Raw genomic sequence first — 22,902 nt, 5'->3', positions numbered from 1 at the left:
AATGCATCACTAATATACTATAATATAAGTTACAAATATTTTTTTTCTTGTTAAAAGAAGATTGAGTTAGGTTGAATTGTATCGAACCCAATCGAACCTGGAGGGTTTGAGAGTTGGGAGCCCATAACTCATAAGTTTGGACCATTTGGGCTGATTGGTTCGTTTCAGACAGGATAGTTGGACCAGCTAACGGTCCAGTCTAACTTTCCAAATTTATTTTGTTCCACTGCCTATCCTATTTAAATATATATAAAATATATATATATATATATATTACCAATTCATCTATCCATTTTTTTCATTTAATAATAAAGTTATTACTATATGCTTAATATACGCGTAAAAGTTCATATAATAGTAACCATCAATGAAATAACAGAAACAAAATAACAAAAAGTTCTAAATAATGAAAATGCCCTATTTACTCTAAGGGCTACATTTTAAACATAAACGCTACTATCGTAGTTTTAATTCCATGGTCTTCCCAGCAACGTCATTATTTGTACAGGGTGTCTTACCTTTACCTATAATAAATAAAGTAACACGTGGCTGGAGTATTTAAAAATACTCAGTAAGTAGTCCCACTATTTGAGTTAGGAAATGCAATTACATGTAATCATGTTAGAACCTATCATTTCATAGTCATTATGACCTTGATACTCACTTTCCAATCAGTTTGGATGTGTAGTACTTCTTTGCAACTCATACACACATGGACCTCCCATGCATTCCCTTCGCGTAAAGTGAGGAGTCGAGACTGAATTGGCAAAATGAAGTCACTTTTGAAACCATACTTCCTACAGCTAACATGTGTCCAGCGGGAATGCACAGTGCAACCGAATGTGAGTTGCTATATTGAATCCCCCGCTGCCCATTGGGGACCGAGTGGTAAGGCCATGATTCATAAGGGAACAAATCACTCATTCTTCTATTGCAGGTGAACTCGTGTACATACCCTCTAAACCTGGCCTTCAACGAGCGTACACTCACACTGCCGAAAAATCGCAAAAGGAAACAAATGCGAACAATATCATAGTGTACATAATATTGTAGTGTACACGTCTGTACTAATCATAATCAGAAAATACTTCAATGCATATGACATACAAAATGCACAAAGCTCCCATAATTTTAAATCATGACATATTCGTATATATAGATCATACCTCCATTCTTTCCTAACAAAACTTTCCTGAATAATATATGTTGCTTAACAATTTTTTATAAACATAGAGTGCAAATGCTAGAATAGTGTGGCTGACATAACATACCAAGATTTCACAATCATAATTTAGAATTCTATTACGAAAATTGGTTCAGCTAATTTGCATAAACTAATAGATCACATGCTAAGTTTAAATGCCTCTCGAAAACTAAAAAATTGTAGAAAGGGTTTGAGCGTATCATAAAATGTATTCTTCAACCTAATGTTCTACCGACCTAAGGTTTAAAAATTTAAATTTTAATATTACAATAGTTTTTTACCATTAAAAAAACATTAAAAAGCATTTATGTATATTAAAAATATTTGAATATTTAGTAGGGAGAGACGGAAAATATAATATCGTTCTTGACCTCATTTATGTAATGACGAAAAAGTGTTCCTCATCAATGAGCTCTCATCGCTTTCAAAATCCAAAGAGAACAAAAAAAAAAAAAAAAAAAAAAAAAAAAAAAAAAAAAAAAAAAAAAAAAAAAAAAAAAAAAAAAAAAAAAAAAAAAACACAAAACACAGACACAGAATGACAAATCTTTGTCTCTTACCACACACATTACAACCTAAAATAAAACAAAAACATATCAAATGAATCAAATAAGGCTTTGTATGTGCTTGTGGGATATTACAATGCCTAAAAAAGTACAATTTCCAAAGGAGTCAAAAAGTATGCATTTACTTACACAAATATGAAATATTTCAATTCTTTTTCAAATGGGATTCTTGTTCTCGACTGTAATGTATAAAAAACAAATGCTTCTTCAAAGAACAAAAACAAATTATATTTCACATTGATTGGAGAGGAGAACAAGTGCCAGCAAAGACGTTGAACTTCAAAGGAAGGTGTAAAAATTTCTTCTTAATAAACTTGTTTTAAAAATTTTGAAGGGAAGCCCAAAAGAAAACTATATTTGTTAGCGATATACTGTAAAAAAATCGAAGTAGAGAACGAAGAACGAAAGTGAAGGGAGAAAATGGGAGAAGGAGAAAGAGAGATGAGATACTGAAAGGCATGATGAGAAGAATCTGTGCAATGATTATAGATAAAGGGCCTATGGACTGGCAACAAAAACACCATCATACCTCAATTACAACAATAAACTAATAAACAAGAAGAATACTCAAATAACTCCATCATTAATGTAAAATTACTGTTTAAAAAAATCAAAACTTGGTGATTTAACAGTGAGAACATTAGATTATAAGCATAACCCACAACCCCAAAAAGGAAAAAGAGGAGAAATTTAACCTTGTTTGATGGGTAAAAAAAAAAACTCGAACAGCTAACACTGAGAGAAGCCATTGGGGGGAATGAAGCCTGGTCCGACAACACTAAAACGAAACAAAATTAACGTTCGAGAAACCGAGAATGAATTAAAATATGGATCAAAAGAAGTGTATTCGAGCCAGACAACATTCCCCTCAAAAGAAAAAAAAAAAATTAAAAGTTAAAGCTCCATTTTTTTTTTTTATCTTCAAAACCCTAATTATCCATTTCTCTCTCTCTTCAAGGGGAAAGAGAGAGATAGAGAGAGAAATGGATAATTGTGAGAAAGGGTTGTGTTTGGAAGGGTTATAAGAAGAGGGAGTGGAAAGGCAAGGTTGGACTTTAACCCCACCATCTAATTCTCACTATTCACTTCAACACAAATTCGATTCTCGGTCGAACAGAATGATAAAATGATTCGTGAGTAAAATATAAGTACTTGAATGAATCGAGACTACATTCAAATACGAATAATTCTAAAAACCGAATGATTAAGAAAAACTCAAAAGAATTGATTCTATGTAAACGGTTTGAGGGGTTCGAGGAGATGACCGAACAAACGCCCAGCTCTTTCTCATTCTTTTTTAATGTCTTTCTGGTCAGAGGGTCAACCCTAACCCTTTCTTTATTTATTATCATTTTTTCTATTTTTATCGATTTAAATATATATATTATCCGACTTTGAATTTCTTCATCTAGGTTAAGTTTTTTCTATTTTTATCGATTTAAATATATATATTATCCGACTTTGAATTTCTTCATCTAGGTTAAGAAAAAATTAGCGTTAATGTGACACTCAGTTCTATGCCCTTTGATGTTAAGTTAATATCAAACTAAATTAATTACATGTAGAATCGTTCAACTCAGTTCTATGCCCTTTGATGTTAAGTTAATATCAAACTAAATTAATTACATGTAGAATCGTTCATTTAAACTGCGAGAGTCTCTATTGAGAATATATATATATATAAATAAATAAATAAATAAAGATTATATTATTGAATTTATTAAAATGTTAAAATATAAATAGAAATTATCCCTCACAAATATTTTTGAAATTAATATATATTTTTTTATTTTGTCACCAAGGTTATACACATCATAACTTAATTTTAAAACGTGTTCATATCGAGCAAACACTAGCTTTTAAGAGTAAAGGGAACGGTAACGATCTAAGAACAAGTTTCTTTCTTAAATCTATAACGGTCATTGAGGTTAAGTTGAAACAGTAGTCAACGTCCAATCGTACTACCTACCTACTTCATTCAGCAAGATCTCAATCTCACGTCAACTACTTGTTCAAGATTCGAATAATATTAATCTAAAATGCTAATAAATATAGACCTAACTAACTTAATATTACATTATAAAAACGCTCATCCTAATTAATATCCCGACATTAAAGTTTTCTTAAATTATATACATTGAAAAGTACTTTTCAACGTTGTATTTTGTTTAAAATTAATCGTATTCTTCAACTTTTTATTTTTTCAATATATTTTTTATATATATTGTATTTTGTTTAAAATTAATCGTATTCTTCAACTTTTTATTTTTTCAATATATTTTTTATATATAGTGAGCGGGAGACGAAAAACATAATTTCTTTCTCGATTCAATTATACTCTCTTCTTTATTCTCCATTTAAATGAGAATTTTCAATCCGAGCTCCGTCATACACTTTATAATTACAAATTATTATTATTATAAGATGAATAATTAGATATGAGAAATAATTGACAATAATTGAATTGAATGATACCCAAATCAGATAATAATAAAATATATATTTTAAAAATCTTGTAGGCACTAAAGTTTGACCACTCAAGCTTAGCCATGTTCATGCCTACTAAAATAGCTCGTAAAATAAATCCATAATCTTTATTTATTTAATCAATATTGGACTTTAGTGAAAACAAAACAAAAAACATTTTTCTTAAATAAACTATTTCTCGAAAATTAATAAAATTTAACACGGTTTAGAACTAATGGTAGGATAATTAAGTTAGGTTGACTCTATAAGCTCGGTTTTCTAAATGAATGAAATTAGAACTAATGGTAGGATAATTAAGTTAGGTTGACTCTATAAGCTCGGTTTTCTAAATGAATGAAATATCATATAAGAACCTGAATTTCGGTTAAGCTGGACTTAGGAATGATCCACCATAATAAACTCAGGGTACCAAGTTGAGCTTGAAATTGTATATAGACTTGGTGTTGAAGTACCTATGAGTTAGAATATCAGGGTACCAAGTTGAGCTTGAAATTGTATATAGACTTGGTGTTGAAGTACCTATGAGTTAGAATAGATGAAATTGTTTAAAGTAGGATCATGTTTATGTCTGTCAGACATCATAATATGTCATGCATGAGATATCATGATATAATTTTTGAAGAAGGCACGATTTGGGAGCAAGTCGAGGCGAGGGATTCTCAATTTGACTAGATATGGGACCAAATCGGGGATTCATTTTGGGTCCCTGATTGGGGACGTGGGACGATAAGGGTAGTCTACGACTATCTCTAATTATTTTTAATATATATATATATTTAGGGATACTTGTGACAGGTAAGGGATACTTGTCCTTAGCCAACTCATCTGATTGGTTCTTAATTTATTAATTATTTTTTATTATTCCCAAAAACTTTTGGTGCCCCAACCTAATCTCCCAATATTCTTTCTTTATTTCTCAATTAATTACAAAATCTAGAACCAAATATTTTTAATCATAAAATTAATAATATTGAGGCCAATTTAAACATTAAATCAAAATCAAAATATTAATATTAAAATATCATAATTGAAAATAGCCAAAAAAAAATTATCTAATTATATATTGTCTGACAAGACAAGAGTTGAAATGTCATATAAATTTCAGTGTAGGATGATGGACGATATAACGCCTCAACTTATCATGATTAAATCGACAGCAAAGGAACCGTTGTTGGAATTCTTCAATCTTAAGATTCTTTTTACTGAGATAGGCTCACAAAGAGCTAGACCTTAAATGATTGAGGTGCTCGATGAAGCTTACCTTCGAGGATCAATCGTTGGGAAGAGTCATAGGAATCTAATGATTGAATGATCTCGGGTTGAGATTTTAAGTGATTACATAGTGATGCTTATTATAGACACGTTTTACGTATATATTAAGTGATAAGTGAATGAATAAGCTACTTATTGAGTATTTTTATTTTCATATATACAATTTATCCTATACATAGGATAATAAAATTATCCGAAACAATAAAGAAAATAATGGGTATCCCCCCGCCAAGAATGAAATTCGGGTCTCTCAAGGACCCCACAAGTCTTGGATTAAATCATTCACTCCCATACCCCACCTGGTTTCGGGATCTTAAGCAGCATGCTAGACGACGACGACAACGACAACCAATATTCTCCTCTGGCATCCATGAGAAAGAAGAGCATGGACAGAACAAGGTTGCGCGAAGAACAGATCAAGTCACTTGAATGAATTTTCGAGTGAGAGCCAAGGCTTGAGCCCACAAAGAAGTTGCAGCTGGCCTCGCAGCTGGGGTTGCATCCACGCTAGGTTTCAATATGGTTTCAGAACAAGCGAGACTACAGCGTTTTACTTGCTAATTACAACACTCTGGCTTCCCGCTTTCAAGCTCTCAACAACGAAAACCAAGCGTTGGCTACACAGGTATTGACATTCTGCCTTCGCTTTTCTTGGACTTTCTTTCTTGGAAAAGGTTTTACAATCAGCGAGCACACCGCACGCACGATCATAGGTAGTAATGGCCAGCCTAGTAAGTCCTTTAGGAAGCCTTCTTAGAAATGCCCTCGTTTTGGCTTCGTCTTGTGACATTAAACCGTGACATATGATTTTGGTACATAGCAACGTGAGAGATTGAGCAAAGAGCTTCAATGGGTGCCTTCTTCATAATCTAGGGGTCTAATGTAGCGTGAGCCAGGGAGCTTTTCTTTGATTCCACCTCGGGGAATCCGGGCTTGATTGTTTTGTGTTATGGTCAGTAAAGCTTGTTAGGTAAATGAGAGAGGAATGAACGAGATAGAGCGCTAGAGCTCCTTTCGTGATAATGCTAGATGGAAAAGAAGGCAAAATAGTTTTCGAGTATGTTTGATGGTGGCATCAAGTGATGTTTTTTCAATCCTAGAGTAGCATAAAAAAAATCTCCAAAGCTACAAAAAAAAAAAAAAAAAAAAAGACGTGGAAGTTCTCGACTGAACTAGGTGTGAACTATTTGAAGGAAATCTCTCCCTAGTAGACACGTTTTAAAAACCTTGAGAGAAAGCCCGAAATGAAAAGTCCAAAAAAGACAATATATGCTAATGGTGAACTTGAGCTGTTACCGTAATTACCTCGCTGGTAAGCAAGAAAGAACTCATTTTGGACACAACCCATAAATTGATCTTCATTCAACTTCATATATCTGGTGAGTCGATGGGTGTTAAATCAAGCACAGAAAGTTGAATATTGTAGAACAAAAGACAAAGGAAAACAGGATAATGAATGAACAAGACACAAATGAACTGTTTTTAAATTATCTACTCAGAAATTAGCAAGAGGGCAATGGCAGAGAAACCTACGTAATATCAATGTCTTCAACATAAAGTGAGTAATTGAAAATCTCGTGGCATCTTTAGAGAAACCTACGTAATATCAATGTCTTCAACATAAAGTGAGTAATTGAAAATCTCGTGGCATCTTTGGTAGGAAGCTAATGATTACTGCTTTTTTCCATAGAATTGCAGATAAAATGCAACGCCCATAATCAGCAGGGGAACCAGAATTTGCAGTAGTGTTAGCAAGGATCCTGAAGATTCAGCCGATGACGTCGTTGCTTTTACCGATTGGGATGCAGCTAGTCGATAATCGATCGGCTTTGGAACCGTAGACATGTCAACATTGCCAATGTAATACTTTTCCATTTGCTCTATTGCAGATAGACTGTGACCCACATTTTCAAAATCATCTGTTGCATCTTTCTCTGCATAAACTCAACAGTGTTTTTCCAATCATTCATAACTTGGTGTAATCATTTTTAACAACCAATCGAGATATGAGCTAAAACATACCAGCAGCTAATAATAACACTTCATCGCCTCCAGGAAACAACCAATCGAGATATGAGCTAAAACATACCAGCAGCTAATAATAACACTTCATCGCCTCCAGGATGTTCTTCCAGAAAAGAGGTCACATCATATACCTAAAATCGGAATGCACAATAATTACTTCGTGGCAGAGCAGAGAAACACAATGACAAGGAATAGGGAAGTTATCTTATGGAGTGATTTGAATCACGAGTTTAGAAACAAGTTTCTTGATAATCTGTTCCAAAACTTTCTCTTAAGTTGATTTCTTATCTTAAATTGATTTATTATCGTTTTTGGATAATTTAGATCTAGAAATCTCATTCTCTAACAAGGTTGTTAGATCTAATCCCAAGAGTTACATAGGAAGAGCTCTAACTTGGCTTACAATGTATCCCACTAAACATCCTCACGTTCCATGCTTAAAATTTAAAACTTAGAATCATAAATGAGACAATGTATCCCACTAAACATCCTCACGTTCCATGCTTAAAATTTAAAACTTAGAATCATAAATGAGAGCTCCAAAGATTTTTAACATAAAATAAGGATTCCAATAACCGATATAAGGAATTCTGAGGGTGAGCAAAGCATCTGTTAATCAAAGTTCAGATATATATTCCTCAAAGTATTACTTCTACTAAGCCTAAGCCTTTCTAGGCCTTAAATTCTGCTTCCACGCAATAGGAGCTTAGAGGAATAAGTTCCTGTCTGTTTGAGTACAATATCTATATCAGTTGCTCCAGAAATAAAGGATATCAGTCTCCATAGTCCTAACTAATAGAAATCTAGAGTTGCAGCAGACTTTTCTGTGCATTCAGTTTCCTATCTACCATAAACAATTTACCCCTAGTTGAAGTACTCTACAAAGATCATTACGTCCTGTCTCTCACCATCTACCATAAACAATTTACCCCTAGTTGAAGTACTCTACAAAGATCATTACGTCCTGTCTCTCACCCTTCTTGTGAGATCCCAGATCAGTTGGGAAGAACAACGAAACATTTTTTATAAGAGTGTGGAAACCTCTCCCCAACAAACGCGTTTTAAAAACCTTGAAGGGAAGTCTGAAAGAGAAAGCTCAAAAAGGACAACATCTGCTAGCGGTAGGCTTGAGATGTACAAATAGTATCAGAGTCAGACACTGGGTGGTGTCCCAGCGATCTGCTAGCGGTAGGCTTGAGATGTACAAATAGTATCAGAGTCAGACACTGGGTGGTGTCCCAGCGAGGACACTGACCCTAAAGGGAGGTGAATTGTGAGATCCCACCTCGGTTGAAGAGGGAAACAAGGTGTTTCTTGTTGACCCTAAAGGGAGGTGAATTGTGAGATCCCACCTCGGTTGAAGAGGGAAACAAGGTGTTTCTTGTAAGGGTGAGAAAACCTCTCCCTAGTAGACGCATTCTAAAATTGTGAGGCAGACGATGATACGTAACGGGCTAAAACAAACAATATCGGCTAACGGTGGGCTTGGGATATTACAAATGGTATTAGAGCTACACACCAGGCGGTATGCCAGTGAGGACACTAGGCCCTCAAGGGAGGTGGATTGTGAGATCTCACCTCAGTTGGAGAGGAGAACGAAGCATCCTTATAAGGGTGTGGAAACCTCTCTCTAGTAGACACGTTCTAAAACTATGAGGCTGATGGCAATACATAACGGGCTAAAACAGACAATATCTACTAGTAATAAGTTCAAAACTCATATTGCTCATCTCCCTAGGATGTTAAACCTCTACTGAGTTTTCTTGGTAATCAAATGTCATAGAGTCAACGGTAAGACAGATGCTCGCCCAGTAACTTGCCGAGATATCAAAGAACAATAATCATAATAGAATACACAATCATCCAGATGCTCGCCCAGTAACTTGCCGAGATATCAAAGAACAATAATCATAATAGAATACACAATCATCAGTTTCTTAATCACCCATCCCTGTATCTACTGTTATATAAGTCTAGAGTTCCAGTAGCAGTTACGATTGAGTTCAGAGCAAACAAAATATCGATATGGAGATTAAAAATGAAGAGAGATAATGATATCAGACCTTTCCAGAGATTATAAGCCAACAATCCCGCTGGTGATTGTGTTTAGCCACTTCGTCGAAGACAAAAACCTTAGGATCCGAATCCATTTAAGCTGAAATGCAAACAAAAGTTAAGCTCAATCCACACTGAAGCAATCGATTAAATTAGAGAAATTTAAGCTGAAATGCAAACAAAAGTTAAGCTCAATCCACACTGAAGCAATCGATTAAATTAGAGAACCAGACGATTCAAACACAGAAGCAATGAGGAAGAAGATGAGTTTCTTACGGATTAAGCGTAGAAGGGAAAATGGAGAAAAGACCCAAATCAGCACGATTTCTTCCGGTAATGACAACCAGCCATTTTAAAAGGCCTTTATCTGGCCGGCTTGGTGGAGCTAAAAGACGCCCAATGAATTTGTTGCGAGAATTTCATTTTAGTCCCTGCTTTTGTAGCTTTTTGCCCAGGAAACCCCAATATTTTCTTTAATTTCGTCCACGTGATTCTTGATTAAAACGTGATGTATGGCTTAATTGTTGTATTCCACGTGACATTGATTAAGGTGATGCCTACCAATTGACTGAATATTTGCATTATTTTACTGTATTAAATATAATTAATGCTGACATTTTTTTTTTCAAACAACTTTCGTCTCTCAGTGTCAACCCAGCATAGTGCTTTCGTTGTTGGTGTTCTTTCCGATCTTTACGCATTTCACCGCTCCACCTGAAATTCCCTCTGCCCTACCGCACTCCAGCTTGGTAGTTTCCACAGCCTATCCAGGGTTGAACCCTGGGATTGACGGCGGACTTAAAAAGCCACCTACAAACACTTTCCGCCCAATCATTTTGGATAACGCTGGGAAAGAGTAAGATCTTCTAAGCTTTGAAGCAAAATTTTTATTAGAGGTTAGTTTGCTGACCTATGTTAGGTTGAGAAAATGGGAATTTAGACTCGGTTATGAAAGGAAGGTTCCTAGACTTATTCAATTACAACAATTGCTATTTTTCATCATTAGGGTGGTTTAGAGCTAGTTAGAGAATATATTTTCTGACGGCTCTAAGTCGGGTTTTAAATGATTCAATTTGGGTCTTATATGCTCGACTATTTTCTACTAGTTTTAACTTTTTGGAGGCATCAAGGTTAATAGGACTATTTTGTACACTGGCACACAATAACCCACAGATACATTGGAAAAACATTTAACACCGGTAAACATGAGTTAAGGTCAAGCATACTACGATAAGAGTACTTATATAGTATTCATTACCAATTCATTCATAACCCACATTTTTTATCTCAATTTCTTGCTCTTACCTCCAAAATTAGATCATCCATCCTCCACCTCCCGACAACACAGTTTGATAGGTCAAAGTTTAAATCACAACATTTATTAAACAGTTTGAACGATTTTATAACCAACTTTTCACACCTAATCTTACTTTAAAAATACTGAAGCTCTGGTTGGTTTGTCCACAATGGGTAGCCATTGTTGTTCAAATGTCGAACACTATGAGTACCCTACAACAAAACCTAGCACAAAAAAAAAAAAAAAAAATATGACGATTGACCAACTACTTGTTGGATGATCGTTGATCCTTTAAAGAAGAAGATGAGGATGAAGCTAGTTAAGTTGATTGCGTTCATGAAAAAAAGAGAAAGATCGAGAAACTTTGTTGTTGGAAATCGCGAGCTTTAAGCCAACTACACATGAACTCACTCAAGATAGGCCACACAAAACCCATGATTGATTGATTGCATGAACATATACAAGACAATCACAAGTTTATACGACGATTTATGTACAGGTGACGACATAATAAAATGTTGGAGCATNCTTTAAAAAAAAAAAAAAAAAAAAAAAAAAAAAAGATTAAGAACCATAGAGATTTACGTTGTATTACCTCTTAAACTTCACTTCTAATCTAACTCGATAAATGTTCGATCATATACCTAAGGTTATTTTCATATATACCCCTACAATTGAAGCTATTTCCAAGCAAGCATCAATAATGTCTTGGATTTTAAATTAATCGAAATTATTGAATAATAGTATACTTTATAAGGGTAGTTTTGATAAGGCAATAGTATAAAGGGGCATTTAAGAAAATATAATTTGTCGTTTAGGACACGTGTCGTTAGGACGTGCAGCACGTGGTTGGTTTATATATATATTTTAAACACAATCTACGACTTTTTAACAATATAAATATTTTTTTAAAAAAATAAACCAACCTTTTGTTTTATTCCCAAATATTGGGACATTTTTTTTTTCAATTTTTGTCTTTATTCGAATCTTTTATATTTTAATATTTTTAATTGTATTATTTTTTCTTTATGGGAAGGTTAAAAGAATTGACTTGAAATTTGCCTTTAATATATATATATATATATATATATCACTTTAATTCATCAATCATTATTAAATTTGTGATTTGTGATTGATTAATATGTTTAATACATGAAGTTGTCTAATAAGCATAGCTTAAAATTTTAGAATTATTTGTATGTAATCATTAAATAAATAGATCTAAATCTTTATGTTTTATATTTATGTACTAATAAAATAATAATAATTTATTTATTTAATGTTCTAGATCGGAATCTTCCTACTTTATATTTATTATACTATAATAATAATATATTTGCTAGTTAGCTTATACAATATATATTTATTTATTTATTTATTTTAAAATTTAAAATAAATTTTAGAAGATAATTTTAAAGCCATTAAAAAATTAGACAGGATCCTCTTAGATAATCCACAATAATAATTATTATAATAATAAAAAGAGATACGACAAAGCTTAAGAGAAGTGAAAACATGGNAAAAAAAAAAAAAAAAAAAAAAAAAAAAAAAAAAAAGAGGAACTCCATTGATGGGATCTCAAGGAGAAGCAGCTGCAACCAAAAAAGAAAGTCAAGATATTAAATATTGAAATGAATATTCTTCAAATTAATTTTTATTTAAGGAGGATTATTTAAAATTCTTAAATTTATTTGCAGTTTTTGTTTTATATATATAATTTTCTTTTTCATATTATTTTCTACCTCTTTAAATTTAATTTTTAAATTCGACCGAACATTTTGATATTTAAATAACATGAGACTCAGACGAGATAAACCAATAAACCCTAAAAAAAATTTTATTAAAAAAAATCGAAAAAATGAAAAATATTACGAAATGAACGCTGAATTTGAATATACTTAATTATACCTTGGAATCGAAGATGAGAGGTTGGTTGTTCAAAGTCCTTTCCATTTAGTTTGTGATCCATGGTTAATCTTTTTTTCTCGAAGCATTTTCTCATTGTCGAGCTCGGTAGGAATCTTTCTCCTCGTCATCTTCCTCATTAGCTTATTTCATAAGAATTAGAAGAAAAACAATCAAATGGATTAGAGTTTGAGTTGAATTACCACGAATTTATTTCATTATAGTATAAATTTTTTAAAATTTTAAATAAAAATTGAGACAGACAATCAACTATAATAATAAATATTATTTATTGTAAATGACTTACTTTTTGGAGATTTGTCAAAGGTAAATCTGCCTCCATCTCCGGCTTTTTGGCGAAGCAGGAGCTGTTGGCCGTCACAATTTCAGGCAAATTCTCCTTCAAATCTAGCTTCGGCTTCCCATCGGCATCCGCCATGAGCAGATCCGCCAACGTCACTCTCCGGCGGAGTCTTTGAGCGATATATCGCTCGATGGCCACAACGACTCGGGACTTGTCGAATTCGGTACAAAACTCACCATTGTCGTCGAAGTTGTTGGGGAACGTCGTCGCCATTAACAGGCTCAAGCCGTCGTTGTCGTCGTCGTCGTCGTCGTCGTCCTCAACAATTTTGTCTCTCTTTACCTCCTTCAAATTGAAATATTGGGGTTTATAATTTCTGGATTTTGATGATTTGTCAAACCCCATGAAGAAAATGGTAAGACGACGGCCATTGATCCTCCAATCATCAAGAATATCAACCATCTCATCCATTTGCTTTGCTAATCCTTGCCTTTTGGCCTCCTTTTTCAAAGATTCACTTTTCTTTCTCCAAGCTAACAATTTAGAGAAAAATTCATTGTTGTAATAGGAATGTATTACTCGAGTTAGATTGAGTCGGGTTTAGAGGTAAAATTCGATCAACCCAAAGCAACCAGTACTATTTGAATTGAATTGAGTTAGAAACTTATACTAAAACTAAATTTATTTTTAATTTTCAACCCCACGAACCAACCCAACTCAATTTTTTTTTTTTTTTGGTTAAGTTGAATTGGGTTAGTTATTTAATAAGGTTAGTTTTGGTTGAAAATTTTACCATTCAATTCATTAGGTTGGGTCTAAAAAATGTCTTTACCAACTTAACTCAACCTATGAACCCTCCTAGTCAGGTTAAGATTTATATTATTTGGTTGGATTCATTGCATACGTTAAGAAACTCTTAACACAATTTTAAAAATGACAAAATGATTTGACAGTGATTCAAGTTTAGTTTGGGTTCTAATCCTATGAAAATTAGTATGAAAAAAAGAAAATCAAACCTTTAAGAGGGGTGTAGTGGAAGTTGGAGTGAACCCAGTTGAACATGGCTGTGAGAGAGGTGAAATCAAACCGAGTTAGAATGGGTATCAAAAGTGGTGTGAATGAGCTATATATATAGCCATGAAACAGTAGGAGTGGCTCACTCCATGCTCTCTTATATAGAGTTTATCCATACAAAATGAATGAACCGAAACCACATTCAAGTGAGAGTAATCTTAAGAATCACATGAATGAGGAAAAAACATGCTAAAAAGATTTGTGTTGGTTTATGAAGATAGTATCCTCTAACAACTCAAACCCATCGATAGCAGATATTGTTCACTTTGATTTATTTTACATATAGCCATCAACCTAAAGGGCCCATAATGACCCATAAAGTCCGAAATTGGTAAACATAAATAGAACAACAAAAGATAAATGAAAAAAAAAAAAAAAGTTTACCTAGTTTGCTTTGCAAAACCCTAAACCCCACCATTTTTGCATCATTTTGGTTGACTCCTCAACTTTGGAATGCATTTTTTATTATTGTACACAAAAAAGCTAATTCTATCCCTAACAACCAAAGGGAAAAAGAAAAGGAAAGCCTTTGATCCTTCTCTTTAATGTTGTCGTCGTCCACTGCACCAGAGTGACACCGAGTATAACGAACCGAACGAGTTGTCTTTTCTATATTATTCTAATTGATTTCCATGGTATTATTCATTTTAAACCTAAGTTTATATATTTGATCTCGTTTCATTTTTTTTTTTAATTGATACTAAAACGACTTTAATGATGATTTTGACTATAATTATGAATCGAAAAAGGGGAGAAATAATTGTTGTTCATGTGTTCATAACTTTATGAATGATAGAGCACATGATTAAAGGTTTTGGAGGATATAAAGAACCTGAAAAAAGTTTTTGGACAAAAATAAAGAGAGTGGCAGAGACTAAATTTTATTGGGTCACTCTCTTTGTTTTCTGTCCACAATTCTTCTCTTCCCAAATTCTGGTAAACATTTGGCCATACGTCCTGCAATTACAAATTGGTCCTCAAAGTTCAATTGAAATCATAAATATAATACTCAAGTTTAGACTCCAGCTTCTTTGAGTATCAAACTAATACCAAATAGTTAGCAAACACAACGCAAAATATTAATAGAGTCAAGTCGATCTCGATCCAAAAAAGTTATTTCATAAAGATTTAAAAATTTATTTAGAGCCATAAATTCGAGGGACGCCCTCCCCACCAAAATGTTGATTTGTCATATTTTCCCAAGGCACATGCAAGGGCTAACTTTCACGTATATTTGCATTGAAGGTAAGAATGTTGATCTCGAAAAAGTAGGTTTAGAATGATGTAACTTTCACGTATATTTGCATTGAAGGTAAGAATGTTGATCTCGAAAAAGTAGGTTTAGAATGATGCTTAATTTTCATATAAAGCAAATAAATAAATTTCTATAAGATATATATAATTTAATAATCAAAGAAACACAAGAATTGACATAGAAAATTTAAAGCGGAGAACACCCATCGAAAGAAATTCGATAACATGAAAATTTATTACAATGATATAAAATTATCTTTCGAAGCTGTTATAAAAAAAACACAAACTTTCAAAGGTTCGCTAGTTTATTAGACAATGAATTCAAACTTTCACAGGGTGAATTAAATGTTCGAAATGGCATGCCTAATATGTGCGGACATTCATTTAAAAATAGTCATATATAAACGATGTCATGAACTTAAACATTCGTGAATTTATTTCAAATAAAAATAAATATCATATGAATAGTAAAACAGGGTTGTAAATTTTTTCAATCCAAATAATCTTAATAGATTTTACTTTAGGAAATAAAAATATGGGAATATGATCTAATAACCATGAAATAATATTGACTTATTTTTAAATTTAAGTTTTATTACCAAACACGATGTAGAACCAATGAAAACATGGAATTCAATTTTTTATTGAGTCAATTAAGTTTATATTTAAAATAGGTGAATGCTCGATGTAAGTGAGAACGAATTTGAAGGATGAGAACAACCAAATTTGGAGCTAGATAGAACTTTAGCTAAGGCTAACCAAGTAAATGACTTTATTATATGATAGATTAGAAATTGTATGGGTTACCATTTATGATGATGTAGGAGTTGGATCATAGGATGTCGTGTATTAGTATATGATGATATATGAGTTATGATGCATGATGATGTGCGTAAATATATATTTCGATAATTGACGTACTTGATATGCTTGATGCACCTTATGGCAATATGATGATTATGACTGATTGCATAATGTTTGTCTTAATATGTTGAAGTTTTCCATATTAAGCATGCTATATGATGATGAGTGTCATAGGACACAACTCTAAGAGCATGAAAATGATATCAATATAAATATCCTAGAGGGTTGTATTAGAAGAGATAATAAATGGAAATTAGAAGAATCTCATGCATGTTGGGTGCTCATAAGCATAGGGATACTTCCCCAGAGACAATGAGTACGTACGGGCACAGTATGATGATGAGGGTGTTCATAGGGAGCATGACACCAAGGAGTTCCACTGACCTTGGAACATCGCTACAGATTAGCAAGTCCCTTGGGGGTTCACACTCGCACGTGTGAGTTGTGTGTAGGGAAGTACTACATATCCAATTTATCCAAGACTAGAGACCACCCAAGAGAATAGAGATAGGTCCCAAAAGCATGATTATATGTATTTGCATTTGCATAACCTCCTATAATGGGGTCACTTATTGAGAATTTTTCGAAATACACAGATCGTGTGCCACGTCATTTTTTAAGTAAAGGCAAGATGCACATGTACAAAGTCGCAAACAGAGACATATCTTGTCTTAGGTTAGAATCGGTTGTACAATCAAACCAAAATCGTTCGAATTAGATTATATTATTTAACCCTCAGGGAATAATTGTACTCCTTTATTCTCTCGTTGTTTTTGGATTTTACTTACTTTTTTCATACTTTTCTTTTTATATTCTTATTCTGTTTTTTTTTTTTTTCTAATTTTCATTAAACTATTAAATCAAAGAAAATCAAATAAAATAAAAATAAAAAAGGGTAAAATTTTGCATAATTTGAAATCAAATCAAAATCATGCATACATAGGTATTGTTCTTGTTCTCTAGGGATTGGATACAATTTTAAACCACACAAAGATCCAAAATTCACGTTCTCTATGGCCGCATAGCTTCTGAACGCTCTCATTCTTTGATCAACAAAAAACGAATACATGAAAAAGAAAATGTAGAATGGAGTTGTATAACTAGTCAACTTGCATGGCCACGATAGTCAACGATTGATATCCCGAGTTGAGTGGTTAGTATGACATTTATTAATTGACAAACCCTTCCATAGAGACTATAAAGTCACTTTAAAACTAGAGAAGGACCTGTCGTGCTTGCTAGCTACTGAGTTACCTATGTGGTCCATCATCTCTTATTAAGATGGATTTATAACGTAGAGGCTTTTTTTAGAAGACTCAACTCTTTCCACCAAGCACTTGGTTGTCTCGACCTATTAAACGATTCAATCTAGACCTTGCTCGACAATACATTTCCAATGTTTCTATTAATAATATTTCTTATTATCTTATTGTTTTTCTATTTATTTAGAAATAAATATACAATATATATATGAATTTTTGTTTTAAAATAATTATTATATTGGATTTTGGGTATTCTTACTAAATAATAAAAAGAATAATATTTCCATTCTAATTGATTTCATTCGTATTTGATTTTATAATTTTATTCTTAATTTTGAAAATAAGAATAAAAGCATAAAAGCATAAAAGCATAAAATCATGGATGTGGGAATAAAACAAATCCAACGTTTTATTTTCGTCTTTACAAAAAACAGATTCCCGATTTTGACCTTGAAGCTACAAATTTTATGGTTTATATATTTGTATTAATTCATTTTATATGCAAAAATATATTTTGAAATACATTATATATTTATATATTATGTAATGTTCAAATTTATTAACATACTTTTCATACGTCATAAAATTGATATTCGTTAATTTTTCTATTAATAAAATAATAATAATAATAATTATTATTATTATTATATTCAAGAAAAAGAAAGACATCTCGGTAAATGCCAAATTTTTAAAATTTATACCCATAAGGCTAACCTAAATTATTTTTTAAATTTTTTTAAAATAAATATTAGACTTTTAGCAAATTTTAGAGTAATTATTTTAATAAACATTTTTAAAATTTTTTAAAATAAATATTAGACTTTTAGCAAATTTTAGAGTAATTATTTTAATAAACATTTTTAAAATATTAAAAAAAGTTAGAAAGATATTTTTAAGATATTTTTTTGGGTTCATAACCCTCTTCCTCTCTGCTTATAAGTAACCCTAAAACACACATCTCTAAGTTTAACTTCACCAAACAAACACTTTTTATTTTCACTATGGCGGGTCGTCTTCGTCGCTCCATGTTTCGTCTTTCTTCCATTAAGCGACCTTTTATCCATGGTGGCAGTAATTCAAGACAAGATTCAGGTCCATATCCTTCAACCAGCAAAGAGTCGTCGATGGAACCACGGGCTCGCTCACCGTCGCTTTCACCCAAGAGAGAGTCCGTTGCTGCTTCTCCGATGTACTCTGTGAAGAAGGTTGCTTCACCATCTCCTTCTCCATCGTATGGAGGTTCAGCTGGAGGAGTGATCAACTCACAACCGAAGGCTGTAGATGAATACCTTAAGGATAAACCTACTACTCAACCCAGGTTGGATACACTAAACTCAAACACTTCTATATGTTAGTCATCATCTATATGCTAAGGACCATTGGTTGCACGTCAATAGTGGTTTATATTAAAAAAACAAAATTTGCATGTAGATAGATTTTTTTATAAGAGTTAGAAATCTGTCTTGTGGAGTTTTAAAAACTTTGAGGCAAAGTCTCGAAAGGACAATATCTATTAGCGATGTGTTTGGCCGTTACGAATGGTATTAGAGCTAGATATCGAGAGATGTGCTACTAAGCTTCGAAGAGGGTGGACACGAGGCAATGTGCTAGGACGTTGGGCTCTGAAGGAGTGGACACAAAGTAGTGTGCCAGCAAAGACACTGGACCCCAAGGGGTGGACATGAAGTGGTGTGCCAGCAAGGACGTTGGACCTCGAAACGGGTGGACACAAAGGAGTGTGCCAGCAAAGACGCTGGGCCCCAAAGGGTGGACACAAAACAGTGTGCTAGCAAAGACGCTAGGCCTCGATGGGGGTGGACACAATGCAATGTGCCAACAAGGACTCTGGGCCACGAAGAGGATGGATTTGGTGGGTTTCACATCGATTGGAGAAGGGAACGAGTACCAGTGAGGACGTTGGGCCCTGAAGGGGATGGATCGTGAGATACCAGTTCGGGTGGAGAACAAAGACGTTAGGCCCTGAAGGGGTGGATTGTGAGATCTCAATTGGGGTGGAGAACGAAAAAAAGTGGAAACATTTCCCAGACATACGCGTTTTAAAAACCTCATGGAGAAGTCCGAAAGGGAAAACTCGAAGAGGAGAAGCGGTTATATTATATATTATTAAATTCAAAACCTTAATTAAGTTGACAAACTCTAACATATTTAGTCATTTACTCTGTATTCTTGACACAGATCTCCTGAAACCGAGCCTAAAGCGGTGGTCGGAAAAGCCATGAAGAAAGTGATTGATTCGGATTGTCACGGCGAGTCGAGCAAAACGACGATGACATCCCACAAGCATGAGCCAAATACAATAAAGATTGCAGGAGAAAATCATGGAGCAGTAATGGAAATCTTCGAGTTAAAAGGGGAAGGGGGAGATATGATAGAGAAGAAAGAGACATTTAGAAGAACATCAAACAGAAAGGCAAAGGATCAAAACAAGGAAGGGTGTAAGGAGAAGAAGGGCGAAAGCACTTATTTGAACAGCAATGTTCAGGGCGTAAACAATTCTATTCTTTACGGTGCTTCTTTGGCTCACCATGACCCGGGTTTGCACCACGCTCTCTCCTTAAAACCATGAGTAACCTCATGATTGGAGTCGGGAAATGTAATCACATGATTAAAGATATTTAGTACTAATATCATATTTGAGGATATCTTTGCATTTATTGTTTTTTCCAATTATTACTATTTTCATATTCTTGTAATTTATTTGATTATAAATAGAGAACTTTTACTTTCTTCATCATGGCCTTGAACTCTTGAACTCTAATTTCCAGTTCGAGCGAAAATTGGATGTGCAGTATTTCTCTACCCACAGCATACGCATACACACATGGACTCTACAAGGTGAGCCTATACGTGGTCTAAGTCTGCCCTTCAATTAGCCATGCTCATGCAGCTGGAACCATGGAGGGAAAGGAGTCTGCATAATATCATGGGGTACATAGATATCATAATGTATTTGTTCGTACTAATCATAACGGAGAAGTATCCCGATATAACTCCATCATTTTCATGACAAGAGCGTACATGCATACATAATACTTGTCATATCTTTCATGATTACAAACTTGGCTTACTAGTGGCTCATGGACATAGAGTGAGCATGGTTTTGACGTGGCATGTTTTGGGCTGGAAGGTTGTTGGGCTAGGCTACAAGAGGATGGGCTGGACTAGAGCACTAGAGACTGATGCTGGACATGCTGGACACCCCTCGTTGGCTTACACATGTCCCAATCACAACCTTACACGTGTTCTCTTCTTATTACCCCATGTTTTACTCGAAAATGTATGGATAATGGTACATATCCATTAACTATTATAAATTCTCCAAAATAATACTTACATTACTTTTTTCTAGCCTTAATTGGATTTGAAAAAACGCTTCTAAAACAGCTTAAAGTATTCAAAACGTGCTAATCGAGCTGAAAAATGAACAAGATATTTTATTTTTCCAACTATAACACATCATTTCGAATATTACTATAGCAATGAATAATTCTAGATCGAAATGTGTTTAGATATCATAAAATGCAGGTCAGCATCACCCTGAGTGAAGGAAGAGTTGAAGAAAAGCGAGTTATTAACACCTTGAAAATTCCCATTCATAGCCATGATCATAATTTTGTTCTTTCCATCATCATAATTTCCTTCACTTCCTTTCTTCTTCTTCTTCATGTGCTTCACTACTTCCATCCCTTCACATGATTCATTACTACGCATCACAACGCCAACACTTTCACCTCTAATGTTCATGGCCTTGCTCAGCTGATGGTGATTAGATTTTGCAGGCTTCGGGATGGGGGCGGCAGAAGCAGCTGGGATTTGAGACGAGGCAGTGGTCGGAGTAGGGCGTGGAAGAGAAAAGTAACGTTGCCGGGGTGGTAGAGATGACATGATGAAAGGAGAAATTAAAATGGAAGAATGATGAATAAGATATGCGTGTTATTTTGTGGGTATTTATAGGGCGTTTGGATTAAGGAAATAGGAAGGGGTATGAATTTACAAAGTTTGGTTCTTTTCATTTGGTGAAAGGTTTTTAAAGAGAGAGACGTGGGAATAATTCTCTCATACTTTTAATTTTTTTTTTTAATTTTTTTTTTTTTTTTTACCATGAGCAAATATTTGATACCCTTCTAGAAATATGGACTTTCAAAATCTCCTAATTTTCTTTTTTCTTTTTAAATCTTGTTTATATTTTGTATTTTTTTCATTTTAAATACTTGAATTAAATGGGTTCGAGTAAATCTGGTCGGGAAGAATATGCATACATGCTTCGAAATAAAATTTCGAGTGAATAATTAAAATTATTGTTCAACTTTATATTTTGTTTATGAAATGTCTTAAAACGTTTTAAAACTAATACTATTAAATTAAAAAGCTATTATTATTGATATTAATGAAAATTGTTTGTAGTTATTTCAAATAAACATTCAAAAATATATTTTTTAGAAGTTTTAGAATTTTTATTATTACTTTTAAAATGATAGGTATCCACGGCCTTGTCATGGGGTTTTAGGGAGTGCGAACTAAACTGCAACTCTTTTTTCTCCAACTTAGAAGGTTTGCCTATCTTGTACAGTGGTTGATTAGTGTCCTGAGGTGAGTGCGACCTCACAAATAAAATTGAGGAGATAGTATGGTGGATCTGAATAAGTAACTCTCTTTTTGAATATTATCTGTGAAGGTTAGCTGACAACCCTCCCACGGGACCATACTTCCACTAAAATCGTGGGTTGTGATCACCTGCTTGTTGGTCAACTACTAAGTCACGCTACGTGGTTCCACGCTCCCTCGCTTAGGAACGGATTTCTACGACTCAGGGGTATTCTTTGGAAGACTCTTTTGCTATCACTACTAGGTTGGGGCATAAGTAACACTTTCTTGTCTGGCTCTGCCTAGCTCAATGATCTCAGTATCGTGGTTTTGTCTTGACGGTACAGTATCAGAGTAGAGAGGGAAGTGGAAGTTCTGGCGACACTATCCCCACTGCTCAAGTCTAGCAGCTACCTCAGTTGTCTACAGATATCATGGTGTTCTACTAGTTCTTTCTTAGGAAAATCTTGGTGGCTTAGACTTGGATTCATTCATCTCTAGGATTATCGCACAAGGTCTCACAAACCTATCATGGTTTGGCGTACTAGGGTCTGGGATCGTTGGTAATCGTTTCGCGGGCCTAAATGCACAGTATTCTAGAGGTATCTCATTCTAGAGTTTTGTCTAACCTACTTAGTCTCAAGCACCCTAGTCTAAGCTCGTAGTTTTTTCCTATTCAACAAGAAAGATAACACAAGCAACCATGCACTGGAGTTAACACCCAGCAG

At 33.9% G+C, this 22,902-nt stretch overlaps 3 protein-coding genes across 6 annotated transcripts; 1 reads left to right on the top strand and 2 right to left on the bottom strand.

Moving 5' to 3' along the window:
- Positions 1 to 6,878: 6,878 nt before the first annotated feature.
- Positions 6,879 to 10,008, bottom strand: LOC111473609 (cytochrome B5-like). Of its 3 annotated transcripts, none has more exons than XR_002715731.1 (5): positions 9,886 to 10,008; positions 9,618 to 9,709; positions 7,619 to 7,685; positions 7,126 to 7,463; positions 6,879 to 7,058 (listed from the first exon to the last, which is right to left on the bottom strand). XR_002715731.1 is itself a non-coding variant. In XM_023119066.1 (5 exons), exons 2-4 carry the CDS (start codon positions 9,702 to 9,704, stop codon positions 7,201 to 7,203), a joined length of 417 nt encoding a protein of 138 aa, XP_022974834.1. In that variant the 5' UTR covers positions 9,705 to 9,709; positions 9,886 to 10,008; the 3' UTR covers positions 6,881 to 7,101; positions 7,169 to 7,200. The 3 variants fall into 3 exon arrangements, 2 of the variants coding, with proteins under 2 accessions (XP_022974834.1, XP_022974835.1); XM_023119066.1 differs by having other exon boundaries at positions 6,881 to 7,101; positions 7,169 to 7,463; XM_023119067.1 differs by having other exon boundaries at positions 6,881 to 7,113; positions 7,181 to 7,463.
- Positions 10,009 to 12,429: 2,421 nt separating this feature from the next.
- On the bottom strand, positions 12,430 to 14,206 carry LOC111473621. The gene is made up of 4 exons (XM_023119083.1): positions 14,132 to 14,206; positions 13,119 to 13,648; positions 12,815 to 12,954; positions 12,430 to 12,498 (listed from the first exon to the last, which is right to left on the bottom strand). Exons 1-3 carry the CDS (start codon positions 14,175 to 14,177, stop codon positions 12,844 to 12,846), a joined length of 687 nt encoding a protein of 228 aa, XP_022974851.1. The 5' UTR covers positions 14,178 to 14,206; the 3' UTR covers positions 12,430 to 12,498; positions 12,815 to 12,843.
- Positions 14,207 to 18,507: 4,301 nt separating this feature from the next.
- Positions 18,508 to 20,909, top strand: LOC111473597. Of its 2 annotated transcripts, none has more exons than XM_023119043.1 (4): positions 18,508 to 18,887; positions 19,766 to 20,124; positions 20,356 to 20,425; positions 20,678 to 20,909. In XM_023119043.1, the coding sequence occupies exons 1-4, from the start codon at positions 18,571 to 18,573 to the stop codon at positions 20,892 to 20,894; spliced, it is 963 nt and encodes a 320-aa protein (XP_022974811.1). In that variant the 5' UTR covers positions 18,508 to 18,570; the 3' UTR covers positions 20,895 to 20,909. The 2 variants fall into 2 exon arrangements, with proteins under 2 accessions (XP_022974811.1, XP_022974812.1); XM_023119044.1 differs by having other exon boundaries at positions 18,509 to 18,887; positions 20,718 to 20,903.
- The last annotated feature ends 1,993 nt before the right edge of the window (positions 20,910 to 22,902 follow it).

This window comes from Cucurbita maxima, unplaced genomic scaffold (genome assembly GCF_002738345.1).
Source record: "Cucurbita maxima cultivar Rimu unplaced genomic scaffold, Cmax_1.0 Cma_Scf00134, whole genome shotgun sequence".
Taxonomy (NCBI): Eukaryota; Viridiplantae; Streptophyta; class Magnoliopsida; order Cucurbitales; family Cucurbitaceae; genus Cucurbita; species Cucurbita maxima.
The sequence above is the reverse complement of the archived record's forward strand: the minus strand, read 5'-3'. Positions and strand labels throughout refer to the sequence as shown.